The sequence below is a fragment of the Gastrolobium bilobum genome, unplaced genomic scaffold (assembly GCF_033153095.1).
Source record: "Gastrolobium bilobum isolate Gb01-03AN ecotype WA unplaced genomic scaffold, APGP_CSIRO_Gbil_v1 utg8133, whole genome shotgun sequence".
Taxonomy (NCBI): Eukaryota; Viridiplantae; Streptophyta; class Magnoliopsida; order Fabales; family Fabaceae; genus Gastrolobium; species Gastrolobium bilobum.
In genome coordinates, this window is record NW_026899276.1 from 58430 (window position 1) to 79933 (window position 21504).

The 21504-nt window shown below is 38.9% G+C and overlaps 1 protein-coding gene and 1 non-coding gene across 2 annotated transcripts; one reads left to right on the top strand and one right to left on the bottom strand.

Annotated features, from left to right (window-relative positions):
* Positions 1-10322: 10322 nt before the first annotated feature.
* LOC133289130 (uncharacterized) lies at positions 10323-11303 on the top strand. Its single transcript, XM_061487000.1, has one exon. It carries the CDS (start codon positions 10323-10325, stop codon positions 11301-11303), a length of 981 nt encoding a protein of 326 aa, XP_061342984.1.
* An 8095-nt stretch (positions 11304-19398) lies between these two features.
* Positions 19399-19505, bottom strand: LOC133289132 (small nucleolar RNA R71). The gene has a single exon (XR_009748451.1). It is a non-coding gene; the product is annotated as a small nucleolar RNA R71 (small nucleolar RNA).
* Between the last annotated feature and the right edge of the window lie 1999 nt (positions 19506-21504).

Consider the following 21504-nt stretch of genomic DNA (forward strand, 5'->3'; position numbering starts at 1 on the left):
ATATGAAAAGTACACTCCACTAAACGTACCACAATCTCAGATATGGAGAGAAGTGGCTATGACTGAGATGAAGAAAGTAGAACGACCACGACCTGTAATCAACATAGGAGGCTTGGATCAGTCCAGGTTCTGTGCATTTTATAATGGACCTGGGCTTACTACTGATCAAGGTTAAGACCTCGAAGATGTTGTGGAGAAGTTCGTCAAAGATGAAAAGCTGTGCCAATATATGATTAAGATGCAGGGATAAAAAATAACAAAAGAAAATCCAGAGGCCTAAGTAGAAGTAAGAGCCTGGTTCCTGAAAAGAAAAAAAAAAGATAAAGGAAAGAAGGAAGATTCCAACGACAACGAATTCCCAGAAGTCGAGTTCGACTATAATGTAATCAGTGGAGCTCTTGGTGGAGGTGGAGATACTATGAGCGCAAGAAGAAAGTATCTCAAAGAGGTGCTTTTAGTCAGGGATCGACCAAAGTGCAAGGAAGATCCCAGTAAACCGGATCCTTCTCTGCAAGGTGTACTACTAGGACATGAAGATGGTCTGGTTATTACAGGAACCCTGGTGAATTGACGGTTTAAAAAAAAATTTGTAGATGCCGGCAGCTGTGCAAATATGATCCTTTGGGATACTTTCAAAAGAATAAATTTAGATGTAGAAGATCTCAAGCCGTGTAAAATTACCTTGATAGTCTTTAACGGGGAAAATACACCCCCGAAAGGATATATAGACCTCACATTGACTCTGGGAACAAAGAAGGCATTCAAATCAGAACGAGTGAGGTTCATTGTGGTCGACTTCCCTTCTCCATACAATGTGATTTTAGGAAGGCCAACCCTCCATAAGTGGGATATGCTGGTTTCCATAAATCATCAAAAACTGAAGATGGTGAGCAACAAAAATGAGGTCATAACTATTCAAGGGGATTAAAAAAAATCATGGTAGTACTATTTTGAAGTCGTCAAAGAAAATGAAGGTGGACATCTACGTCCACCCCAAATTCATCCAGGAGAGAAATTCAATATACTACATGGCTTGCTAATGTAGTCTTGGTCAAGAAACCTAATGCGAATGGAGGGTCTGTACGGATACACTGACCTCAATAAGGTGTGTCCTAAAGACTCATACCCAATGTCCAATATAGACCAGCTGATGGATAATTCAGCTGGGTTCCAATTGTTATCCTTTATGCATGCTTATTCTGTCTACAACCAAACACCTATATAACCAGAAGATCAAGAGAAAATAGTTTTTATTGCTGAAAAGGCCAATTACTGTTATAACGTAATGCCTTTTGGGCTCAAAATTCAGGAGCCACGTATCAAAGGATGATGAACAAGGTATTCGAAGACCAACTCGGCAAGAATTTGGAAGTCTATATAGATGACATGATTGTAAAGTCAACAAATCTTGGAAGCCATGTTCGAGATCTGGACCAGACATTTCAGAAGCTCAAAGCTCATCACATCTGGTTGAACCCGGTTAAGTGCACATTTGGAGTCCCGGCTAGAAAGTTCTTGGGTTTTATGCTAATCCAAAGGGGGATTGAAGCGAATCCAGATAAATGCAAAGCTATGTTGGATATGAAGGCCGCTAAAAGTAAGAAGGAAGTTCAACAACTAACGGATAGACTGGCCACATTGACCAGATTCTTGCTAAAATTGGCTGAGAATGTCCTCTCATTCTTTAAGTTATTGAAGAAAGAAGTTGAACATGGATGGAACTCGGACTGTGAATCCGCGTTCGAGAAAATAAAGAAATGTTTAGCAACACCCCGGTGTTGTCAAAACCATAACAGGAGAAATCCTAATTTTATACTTGGTTGTTGGAGATAAAACGAGAAGTGCCATGTTGGTGAAAGAAACAGATAAAGGCCAATAACTGATATACTTTCTTAGCAGGGCTCTTCAAGGTCCTAAGTTGAGATGCCAAAAGCTAGAAAAAGTGGTGTTTACCTTACTCACCATAGCAAGAAGACTACGATCATATTTTCAAGGACATCAAATAGTAGTTAGAACTAACCAACCAATACGGTAAGTGTTGCACAAGTCGGATTTGGCTGGAAGGATGACTAATTGGGAAATAGAGCTCTCTGAATAGACATAACTTACGAATCACGGCATGCCGTCAAGTCTCAAACTTTAGCCGACTTCATAATGGGCCTCACCTCGGTAGATAGAGGAAGCACTGAGAAAAATGACATCTAGAAGGTCTATGTTGATAGTTCATCAAACAACAAGGGGAGTGGAACTGAGATTATAGTTGAAAGTCCAGAAGGAATTTCAATAGAGCACTCCCTACATTTGAATTTTTCAACTTCAAATAACCAAGCAATGTATGAAGCCCACATAGTTGGACTGATGCAGGTTAAAGAACATGGGGCTAAAAGAGTTAGAGTTTTCAGTGATTCCCAACTCGTCACTTCACAGGTTGATGGGAAATATCAAGCCAAAGGTCCTCTGCTGATGAAATTTTTGGATAGAGTCAAAGAAATTATGTCTGAGTTTGAGGAAGTGATGATTACTCACATTCCTCGAGGAGAAAAAAACAAAGCCGACATCCTTTCTAAATTGGGAAGCACAAAGAACCCGAGTAACCATAGAACTGTCGTTCAACAGAGCATAACTGAGCCGAGTTGTGTGATAGTGATCACATCATTAGAAGATTGGAGACAACCAATTGTTGCTTACCTCGAAAAAGAAACACTACCAGAGGATTCACTAGAATCTAAGAAATTGATCTGAGATGCAGCATTATATACAGTGGTGGAGGATCAGTTATATAGAAAACAAATTGCATTCTCCAATGCTGAAGGGCTTGAACTTGGAAGAAGCCGAGTATGTCTTTGTAGACATACATGAAGGAATAAATGGTCAACACAAGGGAGCTAAAGCCTTAGCCAGGAAAGCTCTTCGAGTAGGATATTTTTGGCCCACTATGAAAGTTGATTCAAAAAATCATGTGAAGAAATGTGGCAGTTGTTAGAAGCATGCCAAAATGATACTCTCTCTTCCAGAAGAATTAAAATACATCTTGGCTCCGTGGCTCTAATACAAATAGGGAATGGATTTGATAGAACCATTCAAAGCTGCTGAAGGACAACTGAGATGGCTAATTATAGTTGTTGATTACTTAACAAAATGGATAGAAGTTGAACCTGTCACTACTATAACCTCGGCTAAAGTTCAAAGATTCTTTGTAAGAAATTTTGTTTCCAAGTTTGGAATACCAGCCGATATAGCGACGAGCAATGGAACTTAGTTTACTGACAAGAGATTCCAAGAACTAATGGTGGATTTTAAGATTCATCACCATTTTGCATATGTAGAACATCCCCAATCAAATGGGAAAGCTGAAGCTGCAAACAAAGTAATTGTAGATCAATTGCGAAAATGAATGGGAGATGCCAAGGATAACTGGGTTCATCAACTATACTTTGTTTTATGGGGGTACAGAACAAGTATCCAAACAGTAACCGAAGAAACTCCAGTCAGACTTACTTATGGATGTGAGGCAATGATTTTGGTTGAGATAGGAGAACCATCTTGGAGGAGAATGAAGACTCTCAAAGAGAAAGAAGAAGAAAATAATAAAGCTCTTGCAGCCAAGATAGACATAATAGACGAAATCAAAGTCACGACACATTATGGATATATGGCAGCCAAGCAATTGGTAGCAGCCAGATACAATAGAAAAGTAAGGCCAAGGTCATTTGAAAAAGATGATCTAGTACTTAGAAGAGAAGATATTGGCAACAAGAACGCCAGATATGGGAAGTTGGCTGTAAACTGGGAAGGCCCTTACCGGGTTAAAGAGAAACTCAGAAAAGGGGCTTATATCCTGGAAACAATAGAAGAAAAGTTTATCAAAAGAACATGAAACACAGATAAACTGAAGATGTACTATAATTAAGATCTGGGTTCTATGGGCTGGCTTTTTTAATATTCTTTCAATTTCTAGGCAAACTGTTTTTGCTTTGTAGGGATTGTTTAAAGTCGACTATATCGAAAAATTCATGTAATTGATATTTTTAATATGAATAAATGAGGAATTTTTCATTTGAAATTTGTCCTTATATGATTATGATGCATCAATATGTAAATCTGAGATACAAGTGCGATTTGTCACACTGACTCTGATCAAATCAAAATGCTCCATATTATGGTTGGTAAACTAAACTAGGATATATGGCAATATTGCCTTTACCTTGGATAAGAATCAGGTAATAAAACCTGGATTACAATTGAAGAGGAAAATATTTACCTCACAAATAGAAACTTTGCAAAATGCTAAGTTGAAATAACAAAGATGTCATGAAAAAGAATACATGACAAAGAAAAGCGCAAAATTCGTTTAATATAGTTTGACCACGGCTAGGTGAACGATAGTACTTGAAATTCATATCCGAGTTAATAGATATAATGAGATAATCCATCTTGTATGGATAGATCCTGATATAGTGTGAAATACTTGGCAATATATCTAAGTTATCAACTAAGCCTAAAGTCAAGGTGCATAAAACCTTATTATCAGGATAATATTGTGATAAAGCATGAAATCAATGATAGCAGATAAAAGCTACGAAATATTAAAAAGAAAAAATCGGGTAAGATCCTGGCAATATTCTTTACAAATCTAAAAGGGGCTCAAAGGCCCCAAGAAAATAAAGAGTACAAAATAAGATCAACATCTCGTCTCTTCACTCTACAGGCTTCTCAATCTGAGCAGCCTGTTCATCATCTACCTCGCCAGCCTCCTTGGTGACTTCCTCTCCTCCTTCAGCCCGATCTCCCTCTAGCTGAGTCACGAAGTCACCTGCAGAAGATTTGGAAGGGGGATAAGTTTCCCATTGCTGACGTAGGCCATATGATGTAAGCCGGCAGTGTTAAGCTCAATGCTAGGATTGAGGATCTTAATTTGCTTCAAAGCATTGTTGAAGGAATCCGGGACCGACTTTTCTAACTTGACTTGGTAGTATAGAACATCGATTTCTGCCTCTTTCAACTTATTCTCATTATTCTCAAACATTATTTTAAAATCCTTCATTGATTGAACATTATTGGCATGCAAAAGCTCCAGAGAAAGGAATTCGGACTTAGAGCATTTCAAATCTTCCTTCACCTTCAGGAGTTTTTCATAAGCCTTAGCCTTTTCTTCCTTGGTGGCCTTCATCTCGACGAGAGTCTTGACATAATTATTTTTCAAAGATAGCAAAGGCCTTTCCAGAGAAGCCATCTTCACAACGTTCAGTTCAATCATTCCCAGTTCCATAACCTTGGCAGGGGTAAAAAGGGTGGAACTGAAAAAGTGGACAGGAGGACAAATGACATCACGAAAATTGTTGCCAACACCAGTTTTCCAAATGGAATTTTTGGAGAGACCAGAGGAAGGTGGAGGAGCAGGAGCCTGAGTGGTAGTTGCAAAGGCTTGCGTAGAAACTAGGATATCTTTATCAGCCGGTGTCCCTTTGGAATTATCCCCGATAGCAAAGTTTTTGGTCTTTGGGTCAGGAGCTTTTCCTTTTCCGGGTTGTCAAGTTAACAACCGCGGTCTTTTTTCCTCGACCCAAGGTGTCCAAGAAGCTTGGTTGCTCATATGCTTATCCCTCCATATCTGAAACTGTTGGAACCATGTTAAAATGGAAAACTATACAACAAATATCAAATAAAAAAATAAGTAGAGAAATCATACTCATTTCCAAATCTAACTCCTCTAGAGATTTGAAAATGAACGAGGCGACGCTAGCATAACCATGTGCGTCGACATATGCATTCATAGAAACGACCTCGTGTTGATCTCAACGTCAGACTACTCATTTTCTTTAAAGCGATAGCTGGAAGGAGAAAAATTGTAATGGTTAGAAGATCAATATAAAGGAAATACTCCCTCTGCATCCTCTGAATCAGAGGAACGAACGAACCAGGGTTCTTTTCTGGGTTGAGCAGTGACTTTAAAAAAAAATTCTTTAAAGATCTATAAAGAATAAGAATAAACGTGGAAAAACTTGTGTGAGGTGTAACATCCCACATAATTAAGGAAATGTATATATCTTATTATAAGGTATAAGAATGCATGGATGACAATTAGAATCACGTGGGTTATGTGTTTGATTTTCGAATCCTGTGGTTAGTAGTAGGGAATTATAATGTGCTAGGGAAATTACTTGAATAATTATTATAGTTGCGAATTTACCTTAGACATATGAAATTTAAATGATAAAGTATAATAATGTATTAATTGTAATCTACGAAAGAAAAGAAATTTTGTTGGGCCGAAGCATAAGGCCTTAGAAGGCACAATGTGATTAGCCCAATTTCCCCTCTCATTGTTGAAAGCTATCCTATCTTAGTAATTTCACAAGGTTACTTTCCATTGGGTAGTATTTACACATGGCAACAAAGCTTGATCCATTGTGTATTCTTTTCACTTGTGCGCCTAGGGGACCGTTGGTGATCAGAAAATTCTGATCAAAAGTGATACAAGGCTGTCCTCTTTCCCTCCTTACGTGTAGGACCATCCAAAGCAAGCAAGTTGCTTGTAAGAATAGCTTTAAACATTCACATGTGTGCGCTAGAAGACAACCCAAAAAGGGCATCAGAAAATCTGATCACAGCTTTACTTTATGACACAAAGTTATACCCTCTCTTTCCTTTTTATTTCCACGCACAAAGACTGCACAAAAGCAATCAGATTTCTTGTAAGACTAACCGTAAACCTCACTTTATTTCATGCATCCAATGGTTGATAAATGGTCATCCTTGCATGCATTTGTATTGGCTCAAGCATGTCACACTTCAACCCCATTGGTGCGCTCCAAATGAGGGAAGTCTTCAGCATTGTTAAGACACTTCACAATTTAAATCTACCTCAACTTCATTCTCTCCTCACTCAAGCGTTGCTGAAGATAGAAACCAAGCCAAATTACTTTGTTTTCTTCCACCCTTAAACCGTAGCATCATTAGAGAGACAAAACAAGGAACACCTTCATATCTTTCCTATATTTTCCATCTAAAACCGTGGAGTCTCTTGGAGTCAACCAAGGATTTTTATCATATCTTCTCTCTCGGTTGTGCACCATGGTCCCTAGAGGTAAAACGTTGCCTCTACTTATCATCTTTTATGATTTACGTCATGAGGTTTGAAGGAGACATTCATGACTAACTTAAGTTAAAACCTTTTCTTTCCTCTCCTCTTTTCACATGGTCGGCCTTGAAGAGAAAAGCTTGCTGTTTTGAGTAGATTAAAGCTTGAAGTAGTGTCCTTGGTTCCATTCAGTTTTACCTTATGCTCCGCCAAGAGGTAGGCACGAAAATCCCTCCACCATTCTCTTGTTTTAAATAGTGAAGCATGACTTAGAAAATAGCCTTTCATTTGTAAATTTTATGCCTTTAGGTTCTGTTTTGAGTCTTAAATTAAAAGCTTTTGGGATAAAACGAAAATGATCTTAAATATTAAAGAGGTAGGAATGTTTGCATGTTATATATGTATCTAGGATTTTCCTTGAAACAAAGTTATGACAACAACATCTTATGCACCATTGTAGCGCACCGACTAGAGTAGTAAGTTTTAGGAAAATTTATTCCTTTGAAAACGTTATCGTATATTGACCTTCAGCTCACTGTTTTGTCATAAATTATTCACTGTTTTACTGAAGGAAAACGTTCGCTGTTTTGATAAAAAATGCTCACTGTGTTAAGAGAAAAACGTTGTTGTTTGCTTACTGTTTTAATCACTGTTTCGCTAAAAAAAAAGAAGGGTTGTTTGCTTACTGTTTCGCTCACTGTTTCACTCAAAAACGATGCTGTTTTACTAACTGTTTTACTCACTGTTGCTGAAAAATATTGCTGTAAAATGTCCACTGTTTTATTAGAAAATGTTCACTGTTTTATTGGAAAAACGTTCCCTGTTTTAAGATAAAACGTCCACTGTTTTGCTCACTGTTTTGGGTGAAGATACTCAACGTTTGCTCACTATTTTACATGGAATTGATCACTGCTTTTTTTTTCACGGGTTAGCATTAAAGAAGGTCAAATGAGAGTCAAGAATAATTTTAGAAAAAGGAACCGATTTAGTGAAGTGATGTAAGGATATGTAGGCTTGAGGAATTGTTGTCAAATTATTAAAATTTAAGTGAAACGTATGCTGATTTATTATAATGTAAAATAGGTGCGAAAAATCTTTGAGACGTTCGACTGTTTCGTTGCGAATCGGTAAAGTATGTTTCGACGTACGAGGTATGTGTAGGCGGTATTACCTATTGTGACTATTAGCTAGTGTATGAAATTGTGATGTGTTGCTCACATATGTCCTATGTTATTTTATGATGAGGATATGGCAATGGTAAGAATATGAAATGATGATAATGCTATGTGCATGCATTTTTACATCATGGTGCATTTTTCTGTTGGTGTGTGACTGCATTTCATGGCATGTAAACGCTAGATTCATATAGGCCTTGAAATGTAGAATAGTTATCTACAGGATCATGTGTATGAGCACGCATCATATAGGCACTACCGAGACACTTGGCATCCGTCCGAATAGGCCACAGTGGGATTCAATAAATGAGGGTGCTGTTGCTTGGAATTCCCACTGTGTATGCACGCGCACGACGGTGCTATAAGCGTGATGATGGCGTTATATATGTAATATGATATATGATGAAAAGGATAAATGATGAAAAGGATTTTATGTTTGAAGCGACTGATTATGATTTTGTGCCTAGTTTAATATTGTTGCAGTATGGTTTTGTTGCCACGCTACTGGGATTATTCTCACCCCTTTGGGGCTGCAATTTTTAAATTGCAGGAGGGTGTAAGAGCAATTGAGGACTTGGATGTTTGAGTTTTGCTGTAATTTGCTGCTGAATGGAATTATTCTCTGCTGACTGTTTTAAGTTTCGGATGACTGTATTATATGGTACTTGATTATTTTTGGATGACTGTAAAACTATGATTTATTTCTGCTTTAAGTCTTCTACGAACAGCGGCTATTTTAAGAAAATCTGAAAACGTTTGGTCAAAGGGAATTTTTCTAAATGCTGTATTATCAACAGTTTTCGGTCAACTTATAAGTTACGTTTCAAGGGGCAAATGACCCCCGATTTACTATTATTTTATATGCACGCGAAGCTCCGAGCGTCTACTTTCAGATTTCGGAAACCGTACAAAAATATTTTGAAAGCTCGATTTTATATCAATATTTAAAAGGAGTACGGTTTTTCTTAAATTCTCACCATTTTTATCAGGAACACATTTTAAGTTCTTTTCGTCAAAATCTCCCTTAGATTCAGCTTTCCGCTACAATTTCTCAAGGATTTCCAAAGAAAAAGTTATATCCGTTTCTGCAACTCTAATAACGATTAGCAAACGACTCTCTTGGATGCATACAAGAGAGGGTGTTACACTAATTGGTATCAGAGCAGTTTTGATTCTTGGTGACTGTCTTTGGTTGAATTGTTTGCTATTTGTTGAATTGTTTGATGACTGTTAAGAGTTTGCTGCCTGCTAGATGATGAATTGTTTGGAATATGTGTTAAATTGTCATAGTTAGGATTGTAGCATTAAATAGTAATAGTGACAGATGCACTACTAACTTATCTGATTTGAACTTGAGTACCTACATGGAATTGCTGTCATAAATACCTTGCAGTGAGTCTGATCAGCTCATTTCCTGATATTGTGAGTGCAGAGACATGGCAGGTACTCGTGGTTCCACTCAGGGAAGAACGGGAAATGCGCCTGACGAGTTAATTACCACGATCGGTGGGTTGGCCACTTTTGTGCAAAATATGAGCCAAGAGTGGAGGGACTACCAACAACAGCACCCGAACCAACCCCCACTGCAAGACAATGCAGAACAAATTGCCAGACAAAGGCTGAAGGATTTCCGTAATTTCCAACCACCTGTATTTGAAGGTGGTGACAATCCCGAAGCCGCAGCAAAGTGGCTGCAGATGATGGAGCATATTTTTGAGCGAATGGGATGTCCAGAAGCTCAGAAACCGGATTATGCCTCCTACCAGCTAACCGGAGGAGCATTAACATGGTGGACTGGCGCTAGAGCTCTGCTGCGAGCTCAGAACACTGACTTGACTTGGGCCGTATTCATACGGGTATTTCTGGATAAATACTTTCCAAAAGCAATGAGAAGAATGAAGCACACCGAGTTGCTGTCTTTGAGGCAAGGGAATATGTCTATCAATGAATACATCGCAAAGTTTGCTCAGCTGATGGAGTATGCAAATTTCGACCGAAACATCTATGATGAGGAATGACAGGTGGAAAAATTTGAAAGCGGACTGCACCCGGAGATCAGAAAGCTCATGCTGACCACGGCTGTTCGTACTCTGCCAGAGATCATTAATCAGAGTCGGCAGGCGGAGGACATTATCACTGAAGCAAGAAATTTGAACAGACAACCGGTGCAACAGCAGGGAGGAAGCAGAGTGGGCAGATTCTTTAAGAAGATCACCGGAATGAACAAAGGAAAGGGTCCGCAGATGCAGGCTCGGGCTGGGAGTTTCAAGAGGAATAATGCTCCTGGTCAGTCATCAACAGGACGTCAGGGTTCCAATGCTTGTGCCGTTTGTGGGAAAAATCATGTTGGAGTCTGTTTACGTGGAAGCAACACCTGTTACAGATGCGGTCAGCCAGGACATTTCGCTTATAATTGTCAAAATAATGCTAATCAGCAACCTGCTCAGGCTCGGGTATTCACCCTTGATGCTAATGAAGCTCAGAAGTATCCCAATTTGATTCGAGGTAACATAATTCTTAATGGTTGTCCTATTTCTGCTATTTTTGATTCTGGAGCATCTGGTTCGTTTATGGCAAACCATATAGCTATGAGGATAGGGATCACCCCAACCCCATTACCCTATGAGTTACACATCAGTACCCCCACTGGAGGATCGTGCACAGCCTCAGAAATTTGCAGAGGCGTTCTTTTGATGTATGAGGGAAGCGTTTATACAATTAACTTAGTGGTTCTACCGATTTTCAATTTCGAAGTGATTATCGGTATGGACTGGTTGGCAGAGAACAGGATCACCTTGGACTGTCAAGCAGGGAAGATCATTGTTCCTCCAAGAGACGGTAATTTTCTGCCTTTTGCTACTATCTCTTTATTGCAAACTCGTAAAGAGCTCCTTCGGGGAGCTGCAGGTTATCTCTTGTCGATCGAGGCTGAGACCTCGGCTGAAAAGCCAATTCAAAATGTACCAGTGGTGAACGAATTCGAGGAAGTGTTTCCTGATGACATTCCTCGATTACCCCCCTCAGCGGGAGATAGAATTTTCCATTGAACTTATCCCCGGAGTAGGACCTATTTCCATTGCTCCATACCGTATGGCACCTTTGGAACTCCGAGAGTTAAAGAAGCAAATAGAAGAACTGTTGGCAAAGGAATTCATAAGACCTAGCACTTCTCCCTGGGGTGCACCGAGCGTCTACTTTCAGATTTCGGAAACCGTACAAAAATATTTTGAAAGCTCGATTTTATATCAATATTTAAAAGGAGTACGGTTTTTCTTAAATTCTCACCATTTTTATCAGCAACACATTTTAAGTTCTTTTCGTCAAAATCTCCCTTAGATTCAGCTTTCCGCTACAATTTCTCAAGGATTTTCAAAGAAAAAGTTATATCTGTTTCCGCAACTCTAATAACGATTAGCAAACGACTCTCTTGGATGCATACAAGAGAGGGTGTTACAAAAGGTGGGCCTTTAGGGCACTTAATTTTGAACCCTTTTTTCCATTAAGGGCCACGGCCCAAGGGTCCTCTTGGAGGATTTAAGGCAGCCTTTAATTCATTAGACCCTATCCTTAATCACCTAATGAAGTTTGGATAGTATTAAACTTTAGCCAAGAGGAAATATTTGATGACACCTAAACACCTTATCCCTCCATCATTGGTGCGTTTAGGATAGAAGGAGAATTTTGATCTTTGTAGTACCCAATCAGCCTATGCAAGTTAGCCAAGTGCCAACCAAAAATCTCTAAACCTATGCATGTCCGCCACCTACACTCTCATGGGACACCTGGTTTTCACCCTCTATGTTTTCGACCAAGCTTCTCTCATTCTTCTAAGAATTCGCCGTTCAATGTGTAAAAGAAAAACAATTCCTACACATGTGTCCTTCAAGCACCATAGGGGAAGAATAACACACAACCACCTTTGTTCCCCTTCATCGCCGTAGACACCTAGAGGAGAAGCAAAGAATTTCGTGTTCTATTCTTCCACCTGTTTCCAAAGTTGTGAGCCTCCCAAAGGCAAGCACCATAACTCGTGAAGCATACCTTCTTTCCCTTTGCATAGCCACCCATCCAACCGAAGGCTTGCATCAATTCCCCTCTATTTATGCCCACTGTTGTGAACAACAAGTCTGAGTCTTTTCTGTACATTTAGAACAGAAAACCGAGCCTATGAATTCCTCACAAAACTGTGACGCTCTCTTGAGAAGGACCAACATGCCATCTTTCATCTCGTTCACTCGTTGGTCGGCTGAATGCAGCAGCCAAGGGGACTGCACACTAGCCTCACAACCATACTCATTCTCTTGTTCGGCTAAAGGCCCTCCTTTAAGGAGGTGAGGTATTTGCTCCTTTCCTTGTTCAACACCTTTTGAGGCCATTCTGATCGGGTTCTTTTTCCATTGCATGCATATGTTCTGATCTTAATCTAGCTTCTTCCCTTTTCATGTTATCCCAAACGCTAATCATGGAGCCTAGGAAGAGCATGGGCTGCTTCTCGGTCAATTGTGGTCTTAGGCGTCGATACAAGGAAAAAAGTAAGTGAACTCTCAAGATTGTTCTTTATCCCCTGCTATTCGACCAATACATGTACCCTAGAAGAATGTAATTGTGTTCGGTTGCCCTCATTATTTTTGGTCCAGCCGTGTATATTCATGGGTGTGGTACTTGCAATTAGTTACAAGTAGTTTTGTGAAATGGGTAAAAAATAGAGGACCCTCTATTAGAAGGTAAAAGAGAGTAAAGAGAAAATATTGATTTCATTAATTGTGGTGAATAAATTTGTACAATGAGTGAGCTCTTATATAGAAGAGCATAACAGAAAAGAGAGATCTAGAATATCATTAAAATACCAAACTACCCTTATACCTAATATCTAATACTCCCCCTCAAGATGGAGAGTGAACAAAGAGAACTTCCATCTTGAACAAGAAAAATAAAGAAAACATAATAACCAAATAACATGAGCATAGTAAAGAAACAGTGCTGGAATGAACATCAGCTATAATGTGCTGGGATGGACATCAGCAAAGGAAGGAAGGGCTGGGATGGACATCAGCAACCTAATATGAACTGCCGGGATGGACATCGGCCAAAATCAACTGTTCTGAAATGAAATTCAGCAACATGATCAATGCTCCCCCTGAATAAGAAGCCAAAATAAAGCCAAAACAATGGCAGAAATAAACCAAATACAAGTCAAATCAGACTGGAATAACACCACAAATATATGTGGGAATAAAATCTAAGTGGCGAAATACAAGCCATAAACAGTACATCAGAAAAATAAAAAAAATCAAAATAAGAAAATAAAAAATTATAATGATGCATTGCAGTTAAATCCATGAGCTCCAAGGATCTTCATGGACCTGCAAAATGAGAAGTGAAAGAGAACAAGAAGATAGATCTGAAAATAAGAATATATCAGAGACCCAACAAAGGTGGACGATAACTAAGAAGAAGAAAAAATGGCAAGACAAAAAAAAAACGCAGATCAGAAAATAAAAGACCGGAGAAGAAAAACACAGATTTGAAACATGAACGATCTGGAACAACGGTCAGAGAGTTGGATGATGTGGCCGGAGAAGGAGACACGGTCGGAGATGATTACCGGAACAGAAGAAGACGCAGCCGAAAAAGAGAAGGACATGGCCGGAAGAAGACATAAACGCAGATCTGAAAACTGGGTGTGACCGGCCGGAGATTCAACGGTGACCGACCAGAAATAAAGGGGAATATCTTAACTGTAGCACAATGGTCCAATGGAAGTAATAATAAAAGATGATTTATCGCACGACGGTCCTTTAGATTTGGGTCGTTGGAATGTTTGTGGGGTTGGATGAGAATATACCAATGGAAGGAATAATAAAAGACTAGCTTAACTGTAGCAGCAATTAAGTAAGAAAAAGAAAAGAAAGGAATCGGAAAATTCAAAAGAGTGAACCAGAAGAAGGAAGGAAGGGGAAAAGGTTCAGATGCAAAGGAGATCTGGAAGAAAAGGAGAGAAAAGATACAGAAGCAAAGGAAGCACAGATCTGGAAAAATAAAAGACTCAAAAAAATCGATGAAGAGAAAACTAAAAAAAAATATGATCGCAGCGGAAGCTCCATTCATGGAGGATAAAAATCCTCTGATACCATATTAGAAGGTAAAAGGGAGTAAAGAGAAAATATTGATTTCATTAATTGTGGTGAATAAATTTGTACAATGAGTGAGCTCTTATATAGAAGAGCATAACATAAAAGAGAGATCTAGAATATCATTAAAATACCAATCTACCCTTATACCTAATATCTAATACCCTCCTTTCGATTGTTGGACTGCCGGTGATTAATCAAGTAATTAAGTTTTCATGTACTAGATGTAGAATGCAACACATTTATAAGTCTTAGCACACCATTTGTTTAGTAGAAGAGGTTAAGTAAATAAACAGCCTTGAACATAGCCTTTAGACAGAAAACTAGTAGAATGGCACATGTTTAAAATTGGTTAAATCTCACACTAAAGTATTATTGATTTAATTTAAGTCATGTAAGTGGTTTTATTTAATTAAAATTCTGTGTTCTTAGGGAGTGGTTCTCGTAACCGGTTCTGTATGATAATGGAGGTATAAATTTTATTGTTGTTAACAAGTAGATAATAATTAATTGAAATCAGAATCTGATGCATACTGTTAAGGGGCAAAAACCAATTCTGCATGCTATTGAAATTGTGGATTTTAAGTGTGTTGACAAATTATTTAAGTAGAGTGAAATCAGAAAATTAGTTGGTGTATATGTAGGAAGACTCTTAATGGCTAGCCTTCAGTAGAAAGAATTATGTAAACACAATTCTGGTCATGTGGTTAAGCTAAAAGCCGAACCTATACATGTATGAGACCTTGCGAAATTAATACACCAAGGGCCGAGATGTAAATGATAATAGTAGCTCAATGAATCGGTTAAGGTACTAGGATTAGGAGCATAAAAATTAATTGTTAATCAATCATGAAATTAGTATGAAGTCAAGAATTTGGTTGGTATAAAATACATGTTAATCTGAGTAAAATACAAGAACATTAGGAGGCATGGAATTGGCTTATGAATAATAGGGATCTATGAATAAAATTTTGACTTGTACTGCATGTGTTTAGGTGCAAGTAACTCTTATTGAGTGAGCTGAATTTTGGTGCTGTTGATTATTGATTAGACACGAGGTAAGTGTCTGGCGGTATTACCTCTTGTGACTGCTAGCTAATACATGAATTGTGAACGTTGCTCTCATGTTTTGGATCTGGATTCTGTATACGATATTCGTATTCTGTTCATGGATATAATATGCTGGATATTCTGTTGAGGAGAATAATTGTTATACATCATTCTGATATTGGAATCCAAGAGATATATGTATCTTTATTATTATATAGTCATGCATATACACCTCATAATGCATTTGTTTCTTTTGTGTGTGAAGCATATCATGGCATACATGCACAAATTTCATGCTGCACATGGACTAGAATATTTATATAAATATGCATACGATTGAGCACGCATCATATAGGCATACCTCGGTACAAGGGCAGGGGACACTTGGCTTCCGTCCGCATAGGTTACAGATGGAATCCTTCTATTGGAGCCACCCAGGATTATCCACTGTATCTGTTAGTGTTACGTGCACAGTAGTGCTATGAACGTACACTTATGGCGTTATATACGCACTATGAAAATGGTTAGTACTTGACGGATTTGAACTGATGATGTGACTGTTTTGTAATTATGTATTTGGTTAGTACTGTTGCATTACTGGTTTTGTTGCCACACTACTGGGATTTTTCTCACCCTTTTGGGGCTGCTATTTTTACAAAATGGCAGGAGGACGGAAGAGCATATGAAGACTTGATTATATGGATATTTGCTGTTATGTGCTGCTGTTTGGACTTTGTTGTTGCTGTTTATCTGATGGATAACTGTATTAAATTGAGAAGTTTAGATTATTGTTGGATTGTGATTTTATTGCTGTTTTAAGACTTATTATTAGCAATTATTTTGGAAACAAATCCTGGAAATGTTTAAAAGAAATGCTGACGTTTTAACTAAAGTGCTGATTTTCAAACAGCCTTGCGAGCACTTTGCGAGTTTGTTTCGAGGGGCAAACGACCTCTGATTTGTTATTATTTAATATGCACACGAAGCCCCACATGCCTAGTTTTTTATTACAAAAAAGTTACAAACGAATTTTGAAAACTTGATTTTATACGAATTTTTAAAGACAACAAGGCCTGTCAGGAAAATAATATTTTCAGCAACTGAAGAAATTTTGAAAGCGTACTCTGATTTGTGTGAGGAACTTGATTTCAAGTATAAGTTTTCATTAGCAACATTAAAATTATTTTTCAGTAATTAAAATATGTCGAAAGAACTCTAATTCCGCTTAGCAAACAAACTCTCTTGGATGCATACAAGGGAGGGTGGTACACATCACATGCCATAAAACATGATTCTTGATTGCATGTGTAATTCTGCATATGAAAAATATTGTTTTTCCCTCTCACATGCTACGACCTTCAAGGCCATTTTACTTTCAAGTGGTATCAAAGTCTGGTCGCTTTACCATCGGCGGGTGATGGTACTTTGTTTGTGAAATTAATTTTCTCACGGTCAAAAGGTCTTTTTGTTAAAGATTAATTCTTTGCATGTGGATTTTTTTTATGAACATGTTTAATATGATTATGGTGTTTGATGAGACATAAATTCGTTCCCATCTAAGCCCATTTCGATGGAAAAATACCATATGTTCCCTCATCTGATGAGCAACTTCAACATGAAAATCACTTGTTTTACACATTTGTGACAAAAACACAGTGGGGGAACAGATGGTAACGTATCCCTTTAAAATATATTAAAAGGGGAACGGACTGAGACACATTTAATGCACCTGCTCCATTCATTTAATGCTTCTGTACACATTGCAGGTAACGTAGAGTTAAAGACTTCTAAAAAGCAAGGCGGTGCACCAACTGAGCAGCTGGAAACGTGAAGAGCAGGGAATCAAGAGTTCTCATTGGCTGAAAACAGAAGCAAAACATGGGAAGACCTGCAAACTACGTCTAATCATCACCAAACCTTGTTCCATCCAGCAATTTGCGCAGCTTCCATACTCTGGTACGACCGACCCGTCCCCTCATTCAAGCAACTTGTTCCAAAGGATTTACAAGCTTGCCACTCTCCTTCCATCTATAAATAGGACCACCCTCATACAAAAACATCATCGGATTCTGGAGGGATTAAAGTCCAGAAGGAAGAAGATCACCTAGTAGTAGTAGTAGTTAGTAACTTAGTTTAATTTTTAGTTGTAACTGTAATTAAGTGACAACCCCTCTTCCCTTCTCTGTAAACAACCATCAAGACTCCTCACGATCAAATACCCATCTTTCTCCATTTTATGTTTCTTTTTGTAAACTGTCTTTTAAATTAATATAAGTGTTTTTCTCTTCATTCCAATCATTATCTCTTGACTGAATCTCGGGTCTGTGTGATCTCAATTGAGAATAATTATGTTTAAACTATCAGCCATGAGCTGAACTATCTGTGGAACGGGTAAACTGCGAAACTCTTAAAGAACTGTTTTCAAAACTCTTGACCGAAGCTTTTTGTATTTCTTTGGCTAAGTAAGCTATATTCATTGTGCGCCAATGCAAATTAGGTACATACTGGGAAAGGAACTTCCATAAGGAAGGGATTTCATACAGCTTAGCCATTGGGGGAAGGTAGATGTCATGGCAAAAATGCTACTGGTCACCTTAGGAATAAGGGGCCAACTCGTCCATTTTAAGGTTCTGAACTAAGTACCTGTTAGAGTCAAGGGAGCCGGAGGAATATGGAAACTTGTGAGCCATCTAGACCATGAGCTGAGGAATCAGAGTTGGCAGGCAAAGAAATTGGGACAAAGCCAAATGGTGCTAAGTCTTGAGCAGAGAAAACAACCCCTTTAAGAGTGAAGCAGTGAATCTGTTCCTTCTGTTAAACTGTTTTAACCACCACCCTGTTGTCTCTTGATTATAGTTATTTCTGTTTTGGTAGTTTTATTTTATTTTAGTTCTTATAAAAACTCCAATGATTGTTATCTCACCTTCTTCTAAACAGGAAGGATCACATACATAATGCAGCGAGCAACTGTTTGCCATCAGGTTGAACCTACTGTTCTTGAGGAACGTTGTCAAGACAGTAGGGAACGTTTGACCAGACAGTTCATTTACTAACTTTTCTTCTCATTTTCACTCTTTATAAGCAGTGATAAAACAATAATTAACACTCTATCCTCGTGGGAACGATAATTTGGGCACTAATACTCCCTTTATTACTTGATGCGTGCACTTGCGCACTTGGGTTGGAACTAAGGGACGAATCTGTGTTCTGCAAGAACAGAGGAGCGTCCCCTATCATAACTTATATTTTCCACCATCAGCAAACCACCCAACAAGTTTTTGGCGCCGTTGCCGGGGATAGAAACACTAATTGTTGTTCTTATCATTGTTTTCTAACACATATACTGTATATCTGACTTTACTTTTATTTTTATTTTTCTCTTTATCACTGAATCTGTTGTGCATATCTATATACCCTGTGTTATTGGTTTATGAGTGAAGAGTTTGAAACAGACTCTAACCACTCCATTGAAGTACCTGAGTTTCTCTGTGATCCTGAACCAGAACGTACACTCCATAGGAGAAGCAGGAACCTCAGAGAAAGATTTCCTGAAAACATGGTTGATAACAATAATAACAATGAAGAGGTTCCCCCTGAACAGAACTTCAGAACTTTGGCTGCTCCTTTCAGGAGCAGACCAGACATGGGAGTAATCCTCCCTCATGTAGCACCCAATTTTGAACTAAAATCTATCATGTTTCACATGATTAGGGAAGCAGGGGTCTTCAATGGACTCCCTGCAGAAGATCCTTACACACACCTCACCACATTCCAAGATATCTGTGAAAATTTTAAAGCTGAGGGTGTAACAGAAGAGAGCATGAGAATGAGGTTGTTCCCTCACTCCTTAGGCTTAAAAGCTAAAACATGGATGAAAACTCTCACCCCTGGATCAATCCACACATAGGAAGAACTCTCTAACAAGTTCATAGAGAGGTTTCTTCCAATGTCTTGACAAGCAGATGTTAGAGCAGAAATCTCTAACTTCAGAATGTTTTATGGAGAAAATCTCTATGAAGCATGGGAGAGATACAAGGACATCATAAGAAAATATCCAAACCATGGGGTAGAGAGTTGGGGAGTGTTACAATCTTTCTATAAAGGACTTGATCATACTTGTCAGTCTCACTTAGATTTTGCTGCAGGAGGATATTTTTTTACAGGAACACTTGAATCAAGATATGAAATCATAGAAGGGACTGCTGAAAGATGTCTCCAATGGCCAATAGACAGAGTGAGCCCAGTGAGGAAGCCAGGCATGCTAGAACTAGATAAACAAACTGCCATGGAAGCCCAGCTGGCATCACTCATGAATGAAGTGAAGAACCTGAAAGCCGACCAAGAAGCACCAAGGATGGAACTCTTACAACTCACAACAACTGAAACAGAACCATGCTCAGCCTGTGGTGACCTTCATGACTCAACAGACTACCCATCCACTTGCATTGGTGTGTTATGCAGAAAATTTTGGCAATAAGAACTTCACCAGAGACAATCAACAAGCAGGACGAAATACACATTCAAGCCCTGGAGGAACTATAATTAAGGATCAGAACCACAACACCCAATGGAGGCCACCCATTAACCAGAGACCATTCAACAACAATCAGCAGCAGTATCAGCAAGGTAGCAACAGTGGAACATTTGAACAAAGAAGAAACAACTACGTTCTGTTCCACAGAGATGACCAACGCATCAACACCCTGGAAAATTATGTCAAGGAATATGTCACCAGGAATGATGCAGTGGTCAGGAACATTGAGTCCCATCTGGGGCAGATTGCTGCCAACCTTCAAACCAGAACACCAGGATCACTACCAGGGGACACTGAGGTCCCTTTAACCATTTCTGAAACACCATGAGAGGTAAGTACCATGTCTAGCTAAAGACATTAAACTAAGCGCTGACTGGGAGGCAACCCAGTAGATACATTTGCTCTCTGACAAAGAGCAAAGTTTTGGGGTGGTTATCCATAACCACTCAGCTCCCAAAAGGAGGGAACGTCTGATGTTCCTCTCCAAAAAGTCCAAATAAAGTACGTTCCGTTCCAAGAATGTAGTTTTGGGGTGGTCCCTGACCAAACAATCCCAAAATAAAAATAAATAAATAAAATATATATATAGATATAATTATATGTTTTGTTATATGGTCATTTAGATTTATTAAATAATAGGTGACAGGTTAGTACGTCCCCTTTTCCTTATTTAGTACTCACTATTGCATATTTTCTTATTATTTATTTCAGTTAGTTATTTATTTATTAGTTAGGAAAAGACAAAGGGAATGTTCCCTGCGTGAGGAGATAAGAGTGACTGGGACACCTGTCCCTGCTGAGTCACTTAAAAAGATACGCAGTCATATCCAATTTGCATTCATTGCAATTCTTGGAAACGCGCGCAGAAAAAGCAACTGTCTCCTCAACCATTAAGACAACTGCACCCTTTCCTTTTCCCTCTCTCCCACGTCTTGACCTAAACCGTTCCATCTTCTCACACTCATCCCATCAGTAACTGGTCACCCACTGCTGACCACTCGTTATGTATCGTCCCCATTCCACTACCTCTTCAACCTCCTCTCTTTAACCTCCATGTCCCAGAAACCTTTCATCCCCCCCCCCCCACAGTCTATTTAAACTCGGTCTTTGATTTCTTCAAGTTCTACTACTTCCATTCAACTCATAACCCTTTTATCCCTCCTGCATTTGTGCCCTAACTCCCTTTCTGAACAAAATGACTAAGCTTTCATTTAAAGTGACCCTTGTAGCCAACCGCGGCGAAGAACCAGAGCTCACTGAACCCACCATCATTCTGTACCCAGAAAGGAACATTTCTCTACATCAGGACAAAGTGGTTCTGCCTTCATTTGTGAAGGAATCACTGGACAAACTTCGGTGGTTGCTTTTCGCCACTGATGACCGTGAGTTAAACTTGAACTGGGTGGGGGAATTCCTATACCAGACGAGGAGGCTGCCCGAAGAGGAAGCACCTGATGTGGTTACAGTGAGGGGAAAACAAGTATCATTTTCCCCCGCTGATGTCCAGGAAGTACTCCGCCTTCCATCCGTCAC